The sequence below is a fragment of the Harpia harpyja genome, chromosome 10 (genome assembly GCF_026419915.1).
Source record: "Harpia harpyja isolate bHarHar1 chromosome 10, bHarHar1 primary haplotype, whole genome shotgun sequence".
Taxonomy (NCBI): domain Eukaryota; kingdom Metazoa; phylum Chordata; class Aves; order Accipitriformes; family Accipitridae; genus Harpia; species Harpia harpyja.
Window position 1 is genome coordinate 17,460,186 of NC_068949.1, and position 20,917 is coordinate 17,481,102.

Here is a 20,917-nt window from a genome sequence, read left to right on the forward strand (position 1 = left end):
GACAACAGCAATAATGAAAGGATTGGAATGTACAAATGATGCGCAGTGCAATTGCTCACCACCCGCCGACCGACACCCAGCCAGTCCCCGAGCGGCAAATCCCTGCCCCCCCCCACTTCCCCGTTCCTATACTGGATGGGACGTCACATGGTATGGAATACACCGTTGGCCAGTTTGGGTCAGGTGCCCTGGCTGTGTCCTGTGCCAACTTCTTGTGCCCCTCCAGCTTTCTCACTGGCTGGGCATGAGAAGCTGAAAAATCCTTGACATTAGTCTAAACACTACTGAGCAACAACTGAAAACATCAGTGTTATCAACATTCTTCACATACTGAACTCAAAACACAGCACTGTACCAGCTACTAGGAAGACAGTTAACTCTATCCCAGCTGAAACCAGGACAAAGTAGAAGCTTGAATTTTGATAGTCTGCAGGGTAGATGAGGTTCCGTTCAGAGTTTCATTAGCTGCAGGACATGTGTTAGAAGCACATTGATTAGGATGAAAATGAGAATGTGAGCTGTAGGCTGTTCTCAGTTCCTTGAGCTTACCCAGTACAAGTATTTTATTTAATTACATTTTTTTTTATATGAACACACAAATACACACACATAATTTCACTTTTTTCTAAGGACAAAACCTAGGAAATTACTGTGAATGTTTCTGACAGACTGTTCAAAGGACAGAATGCACTTTTCCAAACATTAACTGCCATAAATCCATTAAAATACATATAGAATAATTAGGTGGTAATGATGAAAGTAATGAAAATAACATAATCCCACAATAAACTGAAGATCTGATATAATTAATTCTGTGGTCTGCCCCTGCTAATAGTCAAAGGACCATGAACCCCTTTCTTCCAAGAATACATTCAAAAAACCCAGTTACTTCAATTCTTAAAACAGGAAGAAAATGGGGAAAAATTCTGAACTTCTCAAGCATTCCCCCAAAATTTCAGTTTACACACCCTCCAATTTCAACACTGTGTTTTGTGTCTTTTTGTTTAAAGAAGGATTTGCAGAGGGAGAAAGAAATTCAGCTGATTTACATTACTATATCAATAAGGGTTGCAGGATCTCAGCGTTGCTGAAAAATCAGCCTTCATGGCTCTCCAGCTGCTTCCTGATCATATAACAAACTCAATCTTCTGTTTATGGAATTACAGAATGTTACCATGGAAATAATTATGCTGCAATATACCCCTGCAGGATCAAATAAAGGAAGAGTGACTGCAAGAGAGCAAACATTAAGGGAGGAAACAGTTACTCAAATAAGACTATGGTAATTAACAAATGTAGCAAAGATAACCGTACATAACTCTCAAAGGTAAGTGGGTTTGCATTATCACCTGGTATGTATATATACAATACATATATACAGGTTTGCATATTGTAAACCAAAAAAGAAGGAAAAAAAAAAAAAAAGAAACAGAGAAATAAAGTATCATTTATGTGGTGTCTGTCTAGTATGTCCCAGATATCTTCTTGGCTCCCTGGCCAAGGCATACTGTTACGCATAAAAATTTTGTAATTTGCCCACTCTCAACTGGGAGATAACATTCAAAACTCACTCTTAAAGACATTGTTCTAACTCTGTACAATCTAGAGGTAGTCTCTTTCTGTCCATTGTAATGACCCTTTCACTGTAAACAGTATAAAAATGCAGGTAAACATCAGATCAAAGTTGAAGGTTGTAAAATTCTCATCAGTATCGTTCATTCAATTTTTTTTTCTTCACAAAAAAAATGAAGACAAGAACACAGCACTATAATTTCTGATTCCTGATCCCAATTGTCTCTTGTAAAGAGCAAAAGCTATATACAGGGCTTGTTTTCTCACACAGAGGCATCACAAAGCATCCAGATTTTCCCACTGCTGAAGAATAAACAAAAACAAGCCTGCATGGCTACTTCAGGGTCTGCTGGTAAGTCAAAGCAGTCAGATAAGGGTTCTCTGTCACAGAATGAACAGAGAACTATGGATCACGTTCTGCACCAGATTCCCCTACTTAATGGCAGCGTGACTCCTTTTGTCAGGCACACAGGACCACAAAAGCAGGGAGAACTATACCACTACAGCAAGATTTTCCAGTGCCACAGCACATGAGTGGACTCGAAAGTTAATGAACCACCATCAGCGTCTGGCTAAATCCACTGCTGACTTGAATACATTGAGTTTTCCCATGTCTTCCCAATCCTGCTGCCTCTGTCCTTGAATGTTTTAGTCATTTATGCTAAAACCTGGCAAAATTGGCAAGGAAATATTGAATTAGCTTGGCCGCAGTACTGATCTCTTTCCATATCAAGTATTCATGAGCCTGCAGACAGTCACAACCTTGTATCACTACCAGAGCACTAGTATGTACAAGAAAGCCCATCTAACACCACTGTGTCCAGACAGGCTGAGGAACACAATGCCGTAGAGAAACACAGGAATGCTCTCCGTGCCAGTGGCTCAATTAACCCAGTAGCCTCTCTCAGAAAGCGGCTGATGCCAGATGCTTCAGATAACAGGAGCGCTGAGGATCGCACACGTGCAAGAGAAACATTCAGCGATATTCTGTTGTCCCTTTTCTGCAAAACATGGAAGCCGGCTGCAGGGCAAGATATGAGACTAAAAAGCACAGACTTATGGCTAATCTTAGGAGGGCAGAGAATTCCCTCTGGATTTGTTCCATCTGGTACATATTTAGGTCATATGGCGGTTGGAGGTCTCTTTCTAGCCCCAGGTTCGGAGAAGCGAACAGACAGTTTAGAAGCTGCTGTTTAACCATACCTCAGTACACAGCCACACTGAGCTCGAGCTCTGAGCAGCTGAGTTCTGGCCCCAAGGTATACAGTACAAACAAAATTGCATCATGTCACAAGCTGCTATACATGTTGTGAATATTACATTAAAACTTTTCCAATGACTTCAAATTAGTTGGCTCAGTCCCCTAATAAAAATTATTCTAACGTTCTCGCTAATGTTGTCCTGTTACTTTTTCAGTTGTATCTGAATTGGAAAGAAGACAGGGCTCTACAGAATTCAAGCCAGAAATTTCAGAAATACTCAAGTCTGATGTCTCTGGTTAGACCCATATCCAATAAGAGAGAGAAAGAGAATGAACACTGCCAGGAGCATGTCTCCGTAGGAGAGGAAATCTTAGCTAAGCACTACCAGGGTGTCTAGAGGCCTTAGTATAAATAAGGAATACATTTCTGAGTTCAAAAACATAGAAAAAATGTCACTGCATGTACACCCACTCACCCTTCATACATAAACTGAAACACACGCCCACGCACTGGCCTTCACATGTGACACTGATGCATCCTTTAACCATCCACTTGTGATATTTGAAATACATGCTTCCAAACAGCTTCATCTATTCTCTAATGATTTTCTAACACAAATGCCATTTAGATAAAGAAATTATTTTCTAGCCATGCTGTGATAAGCCTGCCTAATTTTCTCCCAGCTACTCTTGTTAAGGACAGGTAAATAAGAGTGTTTACAAATAGCTCCTGTCTGAACATCATGAGCTCCAGTTCACAATCAATAAATGTCAGAATAAGCAGCAGCAGACCAGCATTGTCTTCCCTCCCACATGGCTGTCCTTCAGCTACCTAATGCTCAATAGTTTTTGAGATCTCATTTTGGGTATGCTGACAGCTCTGGATACTGCATCAGAGTCAAAATCCAAATTGGCAGGATCCTTCACTTACTCCCAACTCAGCATATAGCTGAGTTAAAGGGCTCCTGCCTAATCAAATAAATATGTTTCTTTGCAAACTGTAAAGCTGCCTGTCAGTCAACTCTCAGCAAATCCCAAAGGGATCTTGAAATTTTGAGGAGACTTCCCTTAGTGATTTTAGCACAATAAGAAAAGGCAACCTGTTTTATTACAATGAAAATATGTTCCTGAAAGATCTGCCCAGGAGTAATTTGTAAATGAACTGGAGATGGACGTCCAGGAATTCAACTCACTTGTGAAGCTATTTCAGTAGAAGCCAGTAGTCATGATTTAATTAAAGCTACGAAATACTTCTTTTACCTGGAATAAGTTCACTAAACACTGCAGTTTTGGGAGGACCCAAATGATGCTCAAATTCTACTAATATTTTTAGGCAAGGTACAAATATAAGCTAGGTGCAAACAGCAAAAACATGGGAACAGTTTATTCAATATCTTCTAAACAAAATATCTCATTCTGAAGTGATGCTTAGATATTGCTCCCTTTTAGACATTGATCTGTGTTTTTTAAAAAGGGAATAAATTAAAACTGTTGAATAATCTCAAAACATTTCATTCTTCCCCAAAGTGAAATAATTTCATTAATATTGACTCACTCTGATACAAATTTCAGTTTTAACCTCTCCTCAAGACTCATGAAACTAAACAATCCAAATGGAAAAGAAGGCACAAATCAGCATTTACTGAAGGTGACTGATATTATTTTCTTTAGAAATGAAGAATAAGACTAATTACACATAGACTGTTGCACTATTTGGCTTGCTAAACACTCTCAACAACTTACATCTTATTTCATGGTTTGGACTTGTTTTTGTTTTCTAAGAAGCAAATTTCATAGTACTGAATCAGACATTTACGGACAATCTGTGTTCGGTGGCTCTTCTGTAAAAACCACTGCAGATTTTGGGCCTTTGCTAGTTAGTTTCCAAGAAATTAAAAAATTATCACACTAACGAGCATTTCCTAAAGCTGATGATAATTTTAACTCTAGCACAAGGCCAATCTGACTTGCATATGCCACTTTTTTCCTCCCCAACTGTGCACTTGTGGTTTCTGTAAGACAACACATCTAAACCTTGCACAAGAGCCCTTCATCCTCAAGTCACTGTAGAAAATCAAAATTGGATTCACAATCACTGCTCTGTTTCAAAAAATCCACCCCTTTTGCTATGCTGCTGGGTTCACATGTACCATTGCAGGTAAGCTCTTGAATCAGATCAAGCCCAAGCACTTTTTTGAGCATTTTTAAGTAAAGAAGCGCCCATTGTCATTAATTCCTTTTGTTCTATCTCACCCTATCCCATCCCAAACAAGGGGGGCAAAGTTTTCATATGTAGCTATTCAAACTATGAGGAAAACAGAAGGATTTGAAAGGTAGTCCTATAAAGATAATTCTGATTAAATTAGTAAAAACTTATTTTATACAAATGTTATGTTGTATTCACAAACAACATATACATTTTTTCTGTCAACTAGAAAATTTCAGAAACTTGGCACAACATTAGAGATATTGAAGTCTCATCTCTCTTTTCTACTATATGTCAGGTTACAAAGACCTCTGTAAAGCCAGAGTAACTCTTGGCTTCAACAAAATAGCAGAAACATAAAAACTGTGTCATGCAGTAGAGAGTCAAAACCAAAACCTTGTGGATGAAACTGCTCGAATCCCTCAGTTTCAAAGGAATAAAGAACATGTAATTGCAGTATCTCTACATTTCCTGGTAGCCACTAATTTTAAGCAGGAATAAAAATACCACATATTCTATGCTGTGTAGCAGGGGGACAATGTTTGGGAATTTGCTTATACACCAATAGAAACTGAAAACTAAGCAGCTTCAAGGTCCAAAAATTGATGATGCCAAATGCCTTTTAGAAAAAAAAAAAATTCACATATTTTAAGATAAGAAAGGATTATTACAGTCATCTACTCCGACCCTTTGAGTCATATAGGCAAAACTATTGCACAGTAATTCCTATCTTACACCATAATTTCTGGCTGACTTTTTTCACCTTTTTTTTTCTTTTACAAGAAACTAGCTCCACTATGAGACCATTTACCATCATATTATGGAACTGTACAGTAGAAATCACTTACAATTTTCTGTACAGTTGATGACCAGCATGCCTGAAAGATGGAAGTTATCTTTTGTAACTCTGGCCCACATCAGTTCATGGAAGTCAAAATATATTTTCAGCAGAACCAAATAACTGACTTGCAAATCTAATTCCAACGGTACTCTCTATAAAAAAATCGGTAAGATCAGTTCTTTCATACAGTTCTGAAGGAAGTCGAAAGTTTCTAACCGTGGGCAAAAGTCAAACCTAAGCGATACCTTAAAGTGGCAATTTAAGAAGGTAGAATGGATATGAGCTATTGTGAAATTTAACTCCATGTGTATTTGTGAATACTTTTGTCAGAGCAAATATAATCTATAGGTTACTCTGCTGCTCTCCTTTCTCTTATTCTTTATAAATCAGAAAATTAATTACCTAGAAAACGGTCTCCTGTAGTAGGAAGCTGAACAGGTTTCATGTATAATTTATATATGGAAATTGAGGTGTCAACACTGTGACAAATCATCACATAAATATTTTTGCAGTTATATTTTTCTGCATCTGTCTTCCTCAAAGAATGAGCATAATACAGATTATCTCAATGATATAATGTTGTTTTGGTATATGGAGCTGAACTGCATTTTTAATTTTTTCTCGGCTACAAATCAATCAAAATGAACAAGGTTTTTGTGTTGTATGAGAGAAGCTATTTTGATGCCATCTCTCTTAGGATAGTGCCATTCACAGTAAGTACACTAACATGAAGAAAATAGAAATTAAACAGGATGAGGCTTTCCAACATCCACCTTGCCATCTCTGAGGGGCCATTTTAAACTCCTTTTATGGCTGATTAGGGTGTTCTGAATGTTCACCCTTTATTTTAAGGCTACCATTGTAACTTACTCTAGAATAATTTCATAAAGGCCTTTGCTTCAAGTGAGTCTTGGAAACTAGTTTTGCTTTGAAACACGTTTCTTTAATGATAGTCTTTGAATTGTTAACTATCTAATGGGCACTTTGTAGGGTTCAGAGGCTCTAAATATTTTAAGAAGCCTGACAACTGAATCCAATAATCTATCTGTATTGAGGTGCTCCAAGCAAAGCTTTCTAGCATGGGTGTGTTAAGATGAGCAACACTTTAAACACTGACTGCAGAGTCACATAGCTATTAGAGTGCTTTCTCAAAATCAGCTACCCCAAATTATTAGAAATTTTGAATATTCAAGTTTTAATAGATTTAAAGATAGGATAAGGTCTTTGGCATTTCACAGGGAAAGGAATGTTTGGCATATCTCTGTGACATTTCCTTGTTGAGTGAGGAATCACTGCAACTACATTTCCAAGATGAAAATGTTTTCTATCTTGCATCAGCCTAACAACTTCATCCTGTGAATGGGAAAAGAGCTGGAAGCCACTTGTTCAGAGAAGAGAGCAAGGAAATATGTATTTCTGTTTATTCCAAACCACTTGGACCCAAGACCAGACACTTGGAAATCACCTTTGGAGTTCTTTTTCTGATGTTTTCTTCCATGATTTAGCTTATTTGCTTTTTAAGTCAACACACACATTTAGCATCCATAGCAGCCTGTAGAAGGAGCTCCACAGTTTAACTACATATTACATGAAAACACATTTCTGTTTTATTCTTTTTTTGGTTTGGGCTGCTGGTTGGGTTTTTATTGGGTTTTTTTGTTTGTTTGTTTGGGTTTTTTTAACATGCTTGCCCCACTATTATCCTATTCTGTAGCCATAATCTTTGGAGAGTGTTTACTAGTACAGTTGGAAATTTAGTCGCATATGGTATGGCTGTTCTGATGCCACATCTTATTCACAAACAGCCCTTCATAACAAGCTCAAAATCATGAATTTATCTCCTGCTCCAGCCACTTGGAAACATTTAATGTCAAGTCAAGAAACCTCAACAGCACAGGCAAGACTGCCATTTGCCTGACTGAGGGTGAGGGGTGGGGATGGTAGGTGAAGAAAAAAGCCTTAGGAGTGGAGGGGAAACTTGGTCATGATACATCTGTTACCACTGAGAGAATAGGAGCAGTGACTCCTGACTGAAAGAGGCACTTCAAAACAATTCCCCTTACTCCCACACTAACCTATTCCCCTGGAGAAAGAACCAGCCTTGAGAGACAAGGAGCAGGAACATAGTGCCTTTGCTGCCTCAGACTGTCTTTTTGCCTATGGGGACAGCTGGCACTCTTCCTTGTAATCTCTTCCAGATGCATGCTGCACCATAGCCAGTTGCACACCCACCATCCCCAGCTCTTAAGTATAGAAGGAGGTCACAAATCTTACTCTGTTTGCGCCTCGCTGTCTTTCTCAGCACGGCCTCCTCCATTCGTGCTTTTTCTTCCCTCTCCTTCCAGCGCCTCAGCTGCTCTTCTCTCATTTTGTAGAACAAGATCTGCTTTTGCTCTTCATTCAGCTCTGCCAGGAGTTCAGGGTCAATATACATATCATGCAAAATTTGCTGCAGCATGGTGACTCCAAAAAAAAAAAAAGAAAAAAAAAGAAAAAACAAGAAGATAAACCTGCTTCCAATTATACTCACTACAGTGGCAAAAGCCCACTGACGGCACTCCAGAATGCAACTTGCAGCAAAGGAGCTCTCCCACACCAGCCTGCCCAGGAGAGGTTTGATTCTTGCTCTGGCCCTCTTTGTGTAGGCATATTCTGCTCCTCGTCTCTTACAGGGACAGAGTTCTCTGCTTATCTCATCTTCCAAAGGTAGGGACAGGTGTCAAGTGAAAGGAAGGGGGAGGAACAAACAAGGATAAGGAAAAAAGTCACTTCAGTGCTCCTGACTGAAAGCTGGTAAAAATAAGGGATTCTTGATTGAACCCATCAGCTTTGCTCCCTTGAGCGGAAGGAATTGCAATGTAGAGAAAGTCTCAGACTTCCAGCTCAAGTGGTTTCCTTTAGCAGCAATACACTCCCAAGGGCGTAAGTGTTGCCCAGGGGTTTAAAGTGATGTCATGGTTAAAGGTATCACCTATACCAACAATATCTATGTCACTTTGGGAACTGATCTCTTCTGATAAGAGAGAAGAAATGAGTTGGCATATTATTTCCCAGTCTAGCCTGTTAACTAGTCTCAGCAGGGTAGGTCATATTAGAGGTCCTATTTACCTGGTGTTGACAAATATTGTTACGCAGCAAATGGATTAAAACGCCTCTAAAATTAAAAGCAGATGTAACAAAAGCCACAAGACTCTTGTTATCACTTTATAAATAGTAAATTAATATCAATTAAACAAGAGTAAATTCTCAGCAGTTCATGCAGACTATGCAAGTCCTGCTGTTGATTTATTTTCCACTTTGTGAGTGGAGAAAGTTACAATGTTGCTCTTCAAGCCAACTGTGGCTTTTCACTATGTGAGAGAGTTTCACCAAAATCAGTAAAATAATTTGATTTCAGCACCAGGGCCAACAGCCACTTAATTGTGTCCAAAAAACCCCCCAACACACCAAAAAACCAAACCCCAAACCCTCTGGATTCCGGAGCCAGCTTGCACTGGGCAGGGGCCCAGCTCCCCCGGGGAGCAGTGGTACTCTGTGGGAAGGGGACATCTTCTCAGGAGAACCACGATGTGGCCATTTGGAGTCACAACAAAACACAGATGACGTGTGCAGGCTGAGCCGCATCCCACTGCATGGTGTTTACACAAGAATGAAGAGCGAAAGCAGATCTGTGAGATCTCCTCACGAGAAGCCTTCTTTATAGATAGGTATCTGTCAAATGATTTCCATGATCCTCATATTCAAAACCTTACACTGTTAATGCATCTATTCATGTAACATTCTTTTGATGTATGCAAAATACTATCATCTTAATTTAGGCATAAAATACCTCTGACCTAAACTGTAATTCAAGACAAGACACTGTATCACCTAGAAGCAGGAATCCAAAGATTATACTTGAATGATGCCTTCAGTTGAAACAGAATTTCAGAACCCATCAGGTTTGGGCTTTATAGGGCTCAGTTCAAATGCATGCCACTCTGCAATTCAGGATCTCTTCTTATGTACAGATTTTGTCTCCTAAAATAAAATGCTTTAATTTTTTTATGTTTATTTTTTAAGAAATACAGTTTGGCAAGAAAAAAACTAGGGTAAGAAAGACTTTGTTACTGCTTCTTTCTTCTATTTTACTTGGTCAGGTATAGAAAGGTAAGAGCCTGGGGGATTCGGCCTTTGTATCTCTGCTTTTATTCAATTATATTAGAGCTGTGGCTCCACATTTTGGCACTAATTGAAAAAGACTCGCCTTTGCAAAGGCTTCAGGGCAAGCAGTTTTGCTGTTCTACCCATTTGCCATCTTTCTTATTTTATTTTACTTGACTTCACAGAACAGAAATCAAATCCCGATCAGAAGCGATCACAGTGCAAAGAACAAAACTCTTCATCAAGGATTATGTGCATTTAAGCATGATAAGAAGAACCATTTCTGAACTGCATTTAGCTGCAGAAGTAGCTCAGGATGGAGATACAAGATGGCATACAAACAAGTTTTCAGGAAACTACTGGTAATGTTCAACGAGCGATCACACAACAAAAATAGCAAGAACAAGGAGATGAAATGAATACTTCACGAACAAACCATTGCCTAAGATTATTCACCAAAAATATTTAAGAATGGTAACCAAATGATCAAGTGGAATTAATCTGTGTGGGAATTTTTTTTTAAAATAAAAGTCACATGTGGAAGTGTTATCATCTAATCACAGCAATAAATCTGATCAACCTCCTCTGTCATAGCTTTTCTTCTTTGGATTGTAGCAACCCAAAAACAAAAAATTGCAGAAATGCAAAGGAGAAATAAGGAAGATAAAGAAATACTCTATCTGACATAAGCCAACACGCAACAGAAGTAGAAAGATACATCATAAAGTCTTCCATTAGTTTCTTGTCCAAGAGAAAAATACTCTGCCTCAGAACACTTGGTCTTTGAAATCTCACACGGGTGGCAGTTTTTCATCAAATCTCTCCCTTTGCTTCCACTGGTAGCTATGTTTGTTTTAAGACTTATGTTTCTTTATGGGGTGGAAAATCCGAGAGGACCAATGGGAAGAATCAAGTGTTTTCACCAGTCCCTTCCTAATTAACATTTGATTTGATAACAATTTGTGAATGGAGTGAATGGAAGGAGAGAGATGGTTACCTACCTGCAGATCCCAAAGGTATAGAGAACCTCAGTCATGTAAGTAAATACTAGGCATGCTTGAGAAACCATCTGATGTTCCACTTATCAGAAAAGACTAATGCTGGATGGTGTTCCCAGAAATACAAGCTTTGAATATTTTGGGCCAATGAAGTATTTGGCCCAAACTAGGCCTAGCCTGTTGGCTTCATCAGGAGCTAAAGCTCCTTCACCAGGAGCTGGCAACACCCAACCTGTCTATGCTGAGCACCTTGCAGTGTATGAAAGAATTTGACAGCAGGTCCACCTTCCATATACCCTCGCCAGACTAAAAGTGCTAAGGAGCAATAAATAATTCAGACAATGAAGTGTAGCCACTAACCACCATTCCAGTACCTCAAATCTCTTCTGTATCTGACACAAATCCTTTCAGAATCACATTTCTCCTCTCTGAAGAAATACTCTTGAAGAACTATTAGAAAACAATTAAATGATCTCTCTGATACAGGCAGAATGACCCCAAACATACACTACAAGGAATAAAAAAACCTGACTACACAAAATGTAGTCATCTGCCCCCTTGTAATAACCATCATGGGGAAGATGGAAAAAGAACATATGTGTAAAAACATTCTCCTTCCACACTGCTTGTCCTCCTGTGGGAGGCATCATTTTAGATGTTAATGCCCTCCTCACATCTGGCCTTTAGTGATCTTTAAAATAGACTGTTTTCACAGCCCACTCTCATAACCCACAGAGGTGTCAGGATGACCAGATGACCAGCGAGACACAGGCATCTGTGTAGGTCTGCTTCCTGCTCACCTTATTCACTAAGAGAAAGCTAGACACTTGATTCCTCTATGAATGACGATCTCTAGAATGACCTCAGGTAAAAATTAATAGATTCTGATAAGCGAGATGTCTGACAATCAAAAGTTCAAAGAAAACACTCACTCACCATAGTTAAAGTCAAAAAATGAGAGGTCACAGATTTCCTTGCATAAATGAGAACAGAATTTCCAGTTCTAAACCTCCTGTCAGAGGGAAAGAAAGCACCTGTCTACTAGAAAAGGATTTTTCTCCTCATTGAAGACATGGTCCTGTTAAAGAGATAAAAGGGCTGCTTCTCTCTTGGATATCTCAGTGAACTGGTTTGTCTGTATATTAAATATTCCCAGCAGTATCCTATGCAAATCCAAGACTGGATTTTTAACCTAGTAGACACTGATTCTCATTATAGTTCACTTTTCCATAAACATTCCAAATGAATAGTCTGAGTTATCACAAAGAAATTATCATGAACTCTCCTGATTTCTCAGAAAATTCATAAAATCTATGAGGTCCAAAACATAAAATGGCAACCTCGATGAAACACCAAATCTACTTTAAAAACTCTTGCCACTTCTAGGATTAGCTCATATTTTGCAATGGATGAGCTTTGCAGTTCCAGCCAGGAACCGGACATAACTCAGACAAAACACAAAACTTTCTATTGCAAAATAAAAATTCTCTCTCTTCCCTTCCTTTCCCAGACCTGATTAAGATATGGATGTATTAATGACTCAGAAGAGCAGGGAAACTTGAAGTAAGGGTGCCCCTTCCTGATTGTGGACATTCAGCATCTTCCCAGCCTTTCTAGGAAGTATTTTGAATAGTTTAGAAGGACAATGACCTCTCCGTTGCTCTTCCATCTTGGTTACCCCTAGTTCAACAGTCCAAACTAAGCTAAAACCATTACAGAAAGACATTACATGTCAACAGCCTATACACAAAATAAGAGATTACTATTAATGTACCTCTTTGTTGGCAGTCATTACCTTATGGTAACTGCCACACAACTCAATGCTCTAATTAGTAGCAGTCCCTGCAAGCAGCTCAGAGCTGTTTGAAATTTAAGTTTGGAGTTTCCTTTAATCTTTAACGGTATCTTCTGGGACTAGACACACTCTGTCCCATCGCCGGTATAGCATCTTTCTGGCTAAGCAGTCTTCAGCACTGCCACTAGAATTCATCTGCTGGGGAAGGGGGAGGAAGGGTGAGGAAAAGGCAGAGAAAAACATTTTAATTTTACTTTTAAGAAAAGGGGAAGTGCTTAATTGGCCAAGGCCTGCAAATCTCCTCATCCATTTTCCTCCGAGCATGTGCACCCTCCATTCCCTGAACTGAATAGCTCACTGGCAATGCTGATGAATGCTGAGCCAGCAGAACAGCACGTTCATCTGGATTTTACAACACAGTCATATAACCTACTTTAGCCATTTACATAAAAATGTTCTGCCATAACCTACGAATTACAAGGAAAGAGAGAGGGGTAATGAACCTCGCTCCTTAAAGGCAATCATATGTTTTCTAGACTTTGAACTCCATAGCCTTAATAAATTTTTTGTGGTTTGTGTCTTTTTTTATGTTTTTCATTTTTTAAGAGGAAGCAATGTTCGGTATCTGAATTTTTCAAGTCCTGCTGTGTCAGCATCAAAAGGAGAACAGTGGAATCTGGAATTGAATGGTGCAGGAGGGAGCTGACAATGTGAAAGGAGAAAAGTAAAATTAACATTTGTCTGAGGCCTTCTAAACTCTACAAAACTGTCACTAGAAAAGCAAATACATTAGGGCAGTCACCACAACAAACCAGTCTTGTGTCTGATTTACACACTGCTGTTCAATTAAAAACTAGAAAAAAACCAAAAACAATTGAGAACCATCCCCTCCCCACCTCCTCTATCACAGATGGATGTAACAAAACCTGCCTGGTTTTCTTCCTTTTCCATAGTTAAGTCTGTAGCTCCCTCTAAGGGCTACAATGAGCTCCTCAACAGCACAATCTGCAGCTGGATCAGAATGATCATTTCCCTGAAGCTGCTATTCCATCACAAAGCATCACATAAAGCAAGAATGAGGGTATGTTTTCCTCGACCTTCCTTTTCCATACGGGGCTAGTATCAGTAAATCAGACTACGAAGTGTTTTGGAGCATGGACTGGCTTTGCGTATTTGTCACCTTCTCTGTACTCTTTCAAGACTGGTATTTCTACAAGGCACTGCCATAATTTAAAAAAAAAAAAAAGAAAAAATTTGAGGTCTGTATAGCAAAATAGGAATGAAATCGATTAAAACCCCATCTTAAAGAAATTAAATGCAGCAGAAGAACTATAAACCAATTAATGAGAAAAGATGTCTTATCATACTGTCAGTCACATAGCTGTAAGTGAAGTGATGCTAACTTGGGACTTTAATGGTGCAATGGTGATTTACAGTAGCAGGAGTCTCATCAGATTTTTTTTTTTTTTCCCAAAATTCAAATCTGTTACTCCTCAGCTCCTCGCAGAAATTAGACAATCACAAATATAGATAGCACTAACAGTAAGGACAGAAAAGGGATGGGAACTAACCCAGAGAAAGTAGTATTTGAAGTTCAGGGCTGCAGACAATAGAGTGATCTGTCATTACTCTACTCTCCCAAGGTTAATTCTGTACTCTGCAACACTACTTGCCCTTCAGAAGATGTCACATCAGTGATTATTTTTGCCTGGCAGCATGGCAATCCTACCCAGCAAGATTACTTTAGGTCTATCCCTTTGTGTTCTGTGCTACAGCTGTTGTACACAGAATTACACCGGAGCCTGTAATGCCTGCATGGTTCAGCACAATTTATCAGAGATTTGGGAAGCTGGGTAGAAAGGGCAGCACTCCAATATTTCTTCAAGTTGATAGTAGATATTTGAAATTCTGACCTACATTACAAAGGTCTGAGGTCAATACCAGTTTGTCAACTTTAAGTTTAGACTTGTTTTAATTTTAATACTTCTATAGTAATAGACATGGATGCAACCCAAACTAGAAGATCACATACTTAATGTTTATTGCTATTAATACACTCACAATAGCAAAATACATCAAAGAGCTGGGCAAGTCCCATCATAATTTTTCAAACGGAGAATGAAACATCCACCATTAAAATAATTCAGAATGAAAGCTAGTAAAGTAAACCAAACAGAAAAAAACTCAAGCTTCCTTGAGAGAATTCATCTGAGAAAACATGGTACATAGGCTTGCAAGCAACAACTAGTGTCCTGTAAGCCAAGCACTGTAGAGAAATACTTCGCAGGGGAGGGGCAGAAAAAGGCAGCGAAACACTCGCACACACTGCAGTTAACTACAACAGAGCTCTCGGTACTCCACCATCCTCTCACTTGGCTTGTGCTGTCTAATTCAACTGGTGTGTATCTTATTTACAAAACAGTAATCAAGCTCTTCAGGTCAGACCCTCAGCTATGAATGGGGTGTACTTGGTTGGCAGGCAGCAGGCTCTACTTAGGGAGCAATTACAGCTCACTAAGTGTCTGTAGGCATCTAGCCTTAACATAGATTAAAAGGCCCACTGGCAACAGTCTCCAAGGAACTTCTTAGTTCAAAAAGATATGCAGAATGCACTACCCCCTGCTCTCCTACTTACACTTCCTTGCTCATGTCAGATCCTGATGTTATACCTCACTGTATTAAACACAGCATGTGCTTACACTGCACACTGCAGTTCAGCTTTGTGCTGTTTAAGTACAAAATACTTCAGTCCATCTGTTTCTCAGCAGAAGTCTCCGTAGCTGAGGGAGGCCATCCATGACTCTTCAAAGCAGAACTGGTTGCCTTTCAACTCCTGAGTGATAGGCTTTTCTTAAGACTCTACACACCTTGCCTTTTTATTGATTTACCTCTATCTGATCTTTATAATGAACTGTTAACCTAGGATGAAACTCCAAGTAAAGACAGGTACCTAAAGAATACTGGCACAGTTTGCTCTTCTGCCCCTGCCCCTCAGCACACACCTTTCCAAGACCCACCTGTCTGCATAACTACCGGATACGTATCTTCAAGCAGGAGTTCAATATTCTCCTTTACATGAATTATTCGCTTTGTGTATCTGCAAAGTCCAAGAGACCTGTGGATCCCATGACCTAATTGCTACATGAAATTATTCCAGCGTTTGGTACATTTTCAATGAAATTCATTACAATAAGCTACCCAAGAGATATCATGCTCTAAATTATGTGAGTTTCTTCTCTCAGATATATATTAACTTACAAAGATGCTCAGTAAGTTCACCTGTTTCCATCTAACCACAAGTGCATCAAAACATATCACGTGAGAGCTAATTTTCTTTAATATACTCCATGGTACAATTTAGCGGCATTATGTATAATGTAGCAGTCATATCATATCAACTTCACATCATATTAGACACTGCATTATGGCAGCTAAATTGATTACTTGTGTAATTGAAAGCCACCAATAGGAAAATTTTTAATCATTTAAATGACTCATCAGTTTTATATACAAAATGTCTTGCTTTAGTGGCATCATGCAAGTGATTTTCTTTCAGGGCATAGCATTTTGCCCATTTAAGCCACTTCTTATTCTCATCATCTTTGCTGACAATAAAGTCCTAAAGATTTACAAAAGGCAGAGCATATTCTGCATGGAGGCTATATAGGATTTCTCTTGACTATCAGACTCTTGTTTGCAAGACCTGATCAACAATCCAGCTACACAAAGCTAGCTGCCATTGTGAATCACATCAACAAACTTTTGATGATTTCTGTTTTGGGGTTTGTTTCTGGTGTGGTTTTTTGTGGGTTTGTTTTGTGGGGGTTTTTTAATATTTCACTCACCATAAGAAGCCAGACTTTTCTTTGTTTTCAAGGATCACGTAGAAAAATCCACAAACATCACATTGTTCTTTAACATCATTTTGGCATCGTATTGTTCTTTAAAGCCCTTTAATTTTCAGCTTCATTGCTGCCAACCTCCTAAGGTGGCAAAACCTCTGCCACAAAAGACCCCTAAGTTTCTGCTGCAGATCATATTCAGCACTTTCCATGTCTTGACACTGAGGTGCTGTTCAAAAGGTTTAAAAAGCAGTACCTAAAGTATTCTGAAAATCCTTCCCTTTTTCTTCATAGCCTTTTTAAGACCTTCTCCATTCCTGTCATACTGTGGGACAAAGAACAGCTCAGGACATTGTTGAAACTTACTTGATTTTTTTTTTCCCCCTCTAATCACCTTCACAGTTTCAAATCACAAAATCTGGATTAAGCCCACTGACTCATTTTCACAATACGAGCCTTAGCAGCTTTGGCATTCATGTCTGTGCTCCATTCACCTGACAGAAAATACACTCTTCAAAGCTATTTGCAAAGTCATGACGGATCCAAGTTTCACAATAGGGATGTGCCCCTATCAATCCCTTATGGCAGACTTATGAAGTAAGAGCAGCTCTATTTCTCTTCATTCTCTCTTCTCTTGTCGTATGCTCAGTCATGATAGTTACCTCCTCATTCTTTTCCAACAGTGCCACATAGTGCTTCTTCACGCTTTTGTTTATTTTCTCCTTTCTTCTAAGCCTCTGCATTTTAGATTTCTACTGCTGCTTCCTGCGCTAAGCCTCTACCCACTGTCAGTAGCTACCTCCTGAGAAAGAGGACCAGCTCAAGTAAATTCATCCCCGCTTCTCTCACTGCAACAGAGGACTGTACCGTCCCTGTGGTATCCCACCTTTCCTCTCTCCCAACAGGAAGATGAGCCCCTCTACATTCTCCATGATGCAAATATACAGAAGTAATACACTTTGTTGTATTAAATACATTACACAACATGGCCACAAAATTACTAAAGTACTCAGGTGATTGAGGAATTTCTTCCTACAGAAACTCTTGCTTTGGAAAAACTGCCACTGTACTATACAAGCTAGTTCCTGCAAAGAGACAACTACCATATGTTGGCCAAATTTTCTAGCCATTCCTGAGTAACAATGGATTCGAGCAGGTTATGGCTATTGCTCCAGGTCTTTCTTTCCTTTTACTAAGTCATCTTAAGCCACCTACATACTCTCAAGAGGATATTCTGAGATTTCAAAAAAAAAAATACTATCTCCAATTGCCAAACAAGATTATTTTCATGTGCTCATCTTAGAATTCTTTAAGTACCTCTTTATCTTACCATCAGGCAGTGAGTGTGCAGTCCAGGTGGGAGACAGTGCACTACTGTTTCACATTTTTCTACTGTCTCACTGCTACTTGTATAGTTCATCAGCAGTTCAGATCTCTTGCATTCTCTGCAAAGTATTGAATGAAAGAAACTGCTGTCAGTTCCCCTCAGAATGCTGGAGTAGAGCTCAGTTAGCTGCTGCACTTCAGTTGTCAAAATGTACTCTAGTCATGGGCACAGTCATGCCTGCAATGGTTAAAGTCTCCAGCTGAAAGTCACTCACAGTTGACTGCAGCTGCCTATAGGTTCATTTTCATTACAGCTGGAATAACTAGAACTCCTTGAAGTTTGTTAGCACATTACTGGTTCAGCTCCTGTGATATTTCAGGATTCTGATATTCCATACCAAGGCTCACTTGCCATACTCCACACTAGTAGTTGCCATCCTAATAGGTCCTGTCTTCTATTCCACAGACCACTTGCCCTAACTGCACAACCAGGTAGCTCAGAGATCTCCTCCATCCACACTGCCATGAACTCCGGAAGCCTTAACTAACCGTTCTGCTCCAAACTACAAAGAAACTCATTGTTTTTTTCCTTAGCCTTCTTTCACTCCGCTCCTCACAACTCCATTGCCCAAGCCAGGCTGGCACACAATCTTATGACCATTGCCTGTGCAGCCTGTGGCCCAGCTCTCCATACTAGCCACAAGGCTGGCCTTTCCGTAGAAGCTGGGTTTACGCTGCCCTTGAGTGTGTTGCTACCTCCCAGCTAAACTTGTTAGGCAGAAAAGATCATTTATTCCTCACAAGAGCAAGCAAGTAGATGAGATCAGTTTATGGAAGTAAGAGCGAGGCACCAGGGAATTTAGTCATTCCTAAGTTCTCATAGTTAGCATAACGAACTGCGATCTGGCTCAGAGTCTGAACTATGGAGGAAGACCTGGTCCCTCTGATTTGACTGGTGGAATGTGATTTATTTACTAGAGGAGGAAATTTTTACATTAATACTGTTGGGAGTTTCAACTGAGTCATACAGTAGGTTACATCTTATGGATACAAGCAGCTCCTTTGATTAAATTATACTGATAATCATTAGTCTCACAGTCAGACTAGTCATACACTCACATGAAGCTGAAGGCCCAGGTTAGCGGGAAGTTTTTCATTTTTCTCTACTGGCACCACAAACAGTTCTTTGCAAACTAAATTAACCATCAATTCTGAGTGCTAGAGTGCTCCAGCAATCCCCATGAAGCCACTCCATTTTCTCCTATGGAATTCAGAAAAGGCACAGACCTGTTATATCCAGCCTTAAGAACAAATGCTACATGGATAACTGAGTGAAGTTTTAATAGCCTATGATGATCAAGATGATCTAATAGTCCCTTCTGGCTTACTTACTATGAATCTATAAACTCACCCAAGAGTGAGACAGACTGCTCCCAAGTGGAGTTGTCACCAAATAGCACAAAGAAGTTAGCACTTAAACATGATAACTGCCAGAAGGCACTGGAGTAATGCAGCACTTGTGCTGATAATTTTATTTAGACTTTACTTTGATCATATAAAGTAATAATCCTTATAAATGTAACTATTGTAGAAATCAAAACAAAGCAGCTTTCTATCCCTCTCTAAAATTTATTGTATTTGCCTGCAGATTTGTCACCAGCAGTCTTCTTTCTTTGTAGGCCCAGCTGTTAATGAAAATATAGACTGAAGCAGGCACTTAACTTTATGCTGTATAGTCAACTCTAGTAAAATCAATGGGATTAGACAGAGTGTGTAATATTAAAAAGCTTTGTAGGTCACTGAAGAAATGGGATCAGACACTGCATCTTCCATGAAAAAAGTCCAATAAGTACAAGGGAATATTATGTGATATGTAGGGGAATAGGGAAATACAGGCCAAATTCTTATCCCCGATATAGCTCTTTGGAAGCCACAAAGACCATACAACCAGCTTCACTAGTTTCCAAAGGACTCCCCATTCCATAGGTTGTGTTGCTCCGTACAGTCTATATGGCAGCTCACAAAAACAAGCAGACATCAGCTAAAGGGCAAGCTACAAGGCATTTGCAGGATGCTATAGAACAGGTGGCTTATTTAGAGAAAAGATGCATATATCCCGGTCCCTTTGGGCCAAGAAAAAGTAGGTAGAGCACTATAACAACCTTGAGGCTTCTCTAGGCTACACAGGAATTTGAACTGCCCCAACTTCGCTCCAGGCCCCTCCCACAGACCCCAAGGCTATATAAAGAGTTTGGCTCAGCTAAACTGAAGACTAGGTCCTTGAGATTGTCATTTATTGCATTTTCTTCCTTTCTATTTCAGCGTCTTTTCACACAATTCAACAAAAATATTCAGAGACCATATTTCTTTAGCTGTTATTGTTCCATTACAAAAATGCTGCATTAAAACTTCTTATTTTCTAGAAATAAAATCCACTGTGGAGCAAGATGGACAGTATCTGTATTCTCTATGAGTGATACCACGGGCATTCAGTATGTAGAACAGGGACTAAATTGCATATTTAGAAAAAAAAAAGCAGCTGCAGGAAGATGCAGACGGTTGATATAGAAAGTAATTTTTAAGTCAGAGCTGCATTAAAAAACAAGAGGGAGAAAGGAAGAGCTAACAGTGTTACAAACTAAAAATAAAATAAAATAAACAGACTACACCCTGGTTTAATGAAGCGACATCCCAGATTTTAACCACAAAAATAATATTGTAATCTGGATCTGCAATCAGAAACTCTTCTACTAGAGGGATCCCTGTGTGGTTAAGGACTACAGGTGCTGGACAGGTAGAAATTCTGAAATTGCAACCAAGATCCAGACTTCCATGATGTTTGCCTCCCAAGAATTCATAAACTTTTAGACTTACTATAGCCTATTCTCCATTATGAACAAGTTCTCCTTTTTAAAATTCAACAGCAGGTTAACACAAAGGTGGCTTTCCATTACTGATATATCTTTGTATTTTGCAGCTGTTATATTTCAACA

At 39.3% G+C, this 20,917-nt stretch overlaps 1 protein-coding gene across 1 annotated transcript in view; it reads right to left on the reverse strand.

The window, feature by feature from the left end:
* SH2D4B (SH2 domain containing 4B) overlaps nucleotides 1-8,939 on the reverse strand; it is a 71,403-nt gene extending 62,464 nt beyond the window's left edge. The window contains exon 1 of the mRNA XM_052800089.1: nucleotides 8,095-8,939. Coding sequence (XP_052656049.1) covers nucleotides 8,095-8,278 — 184 coding nt within the window. The 5' untranslated portion in view covers nucleotides 8,279-8,939. The remainder of the gene's footprint in view (nucleotides 1-8,094) is intronic.
* Between the last annotated feature and the right edge of the window lie 11,978 nt (nucleotides 8,940-20,917).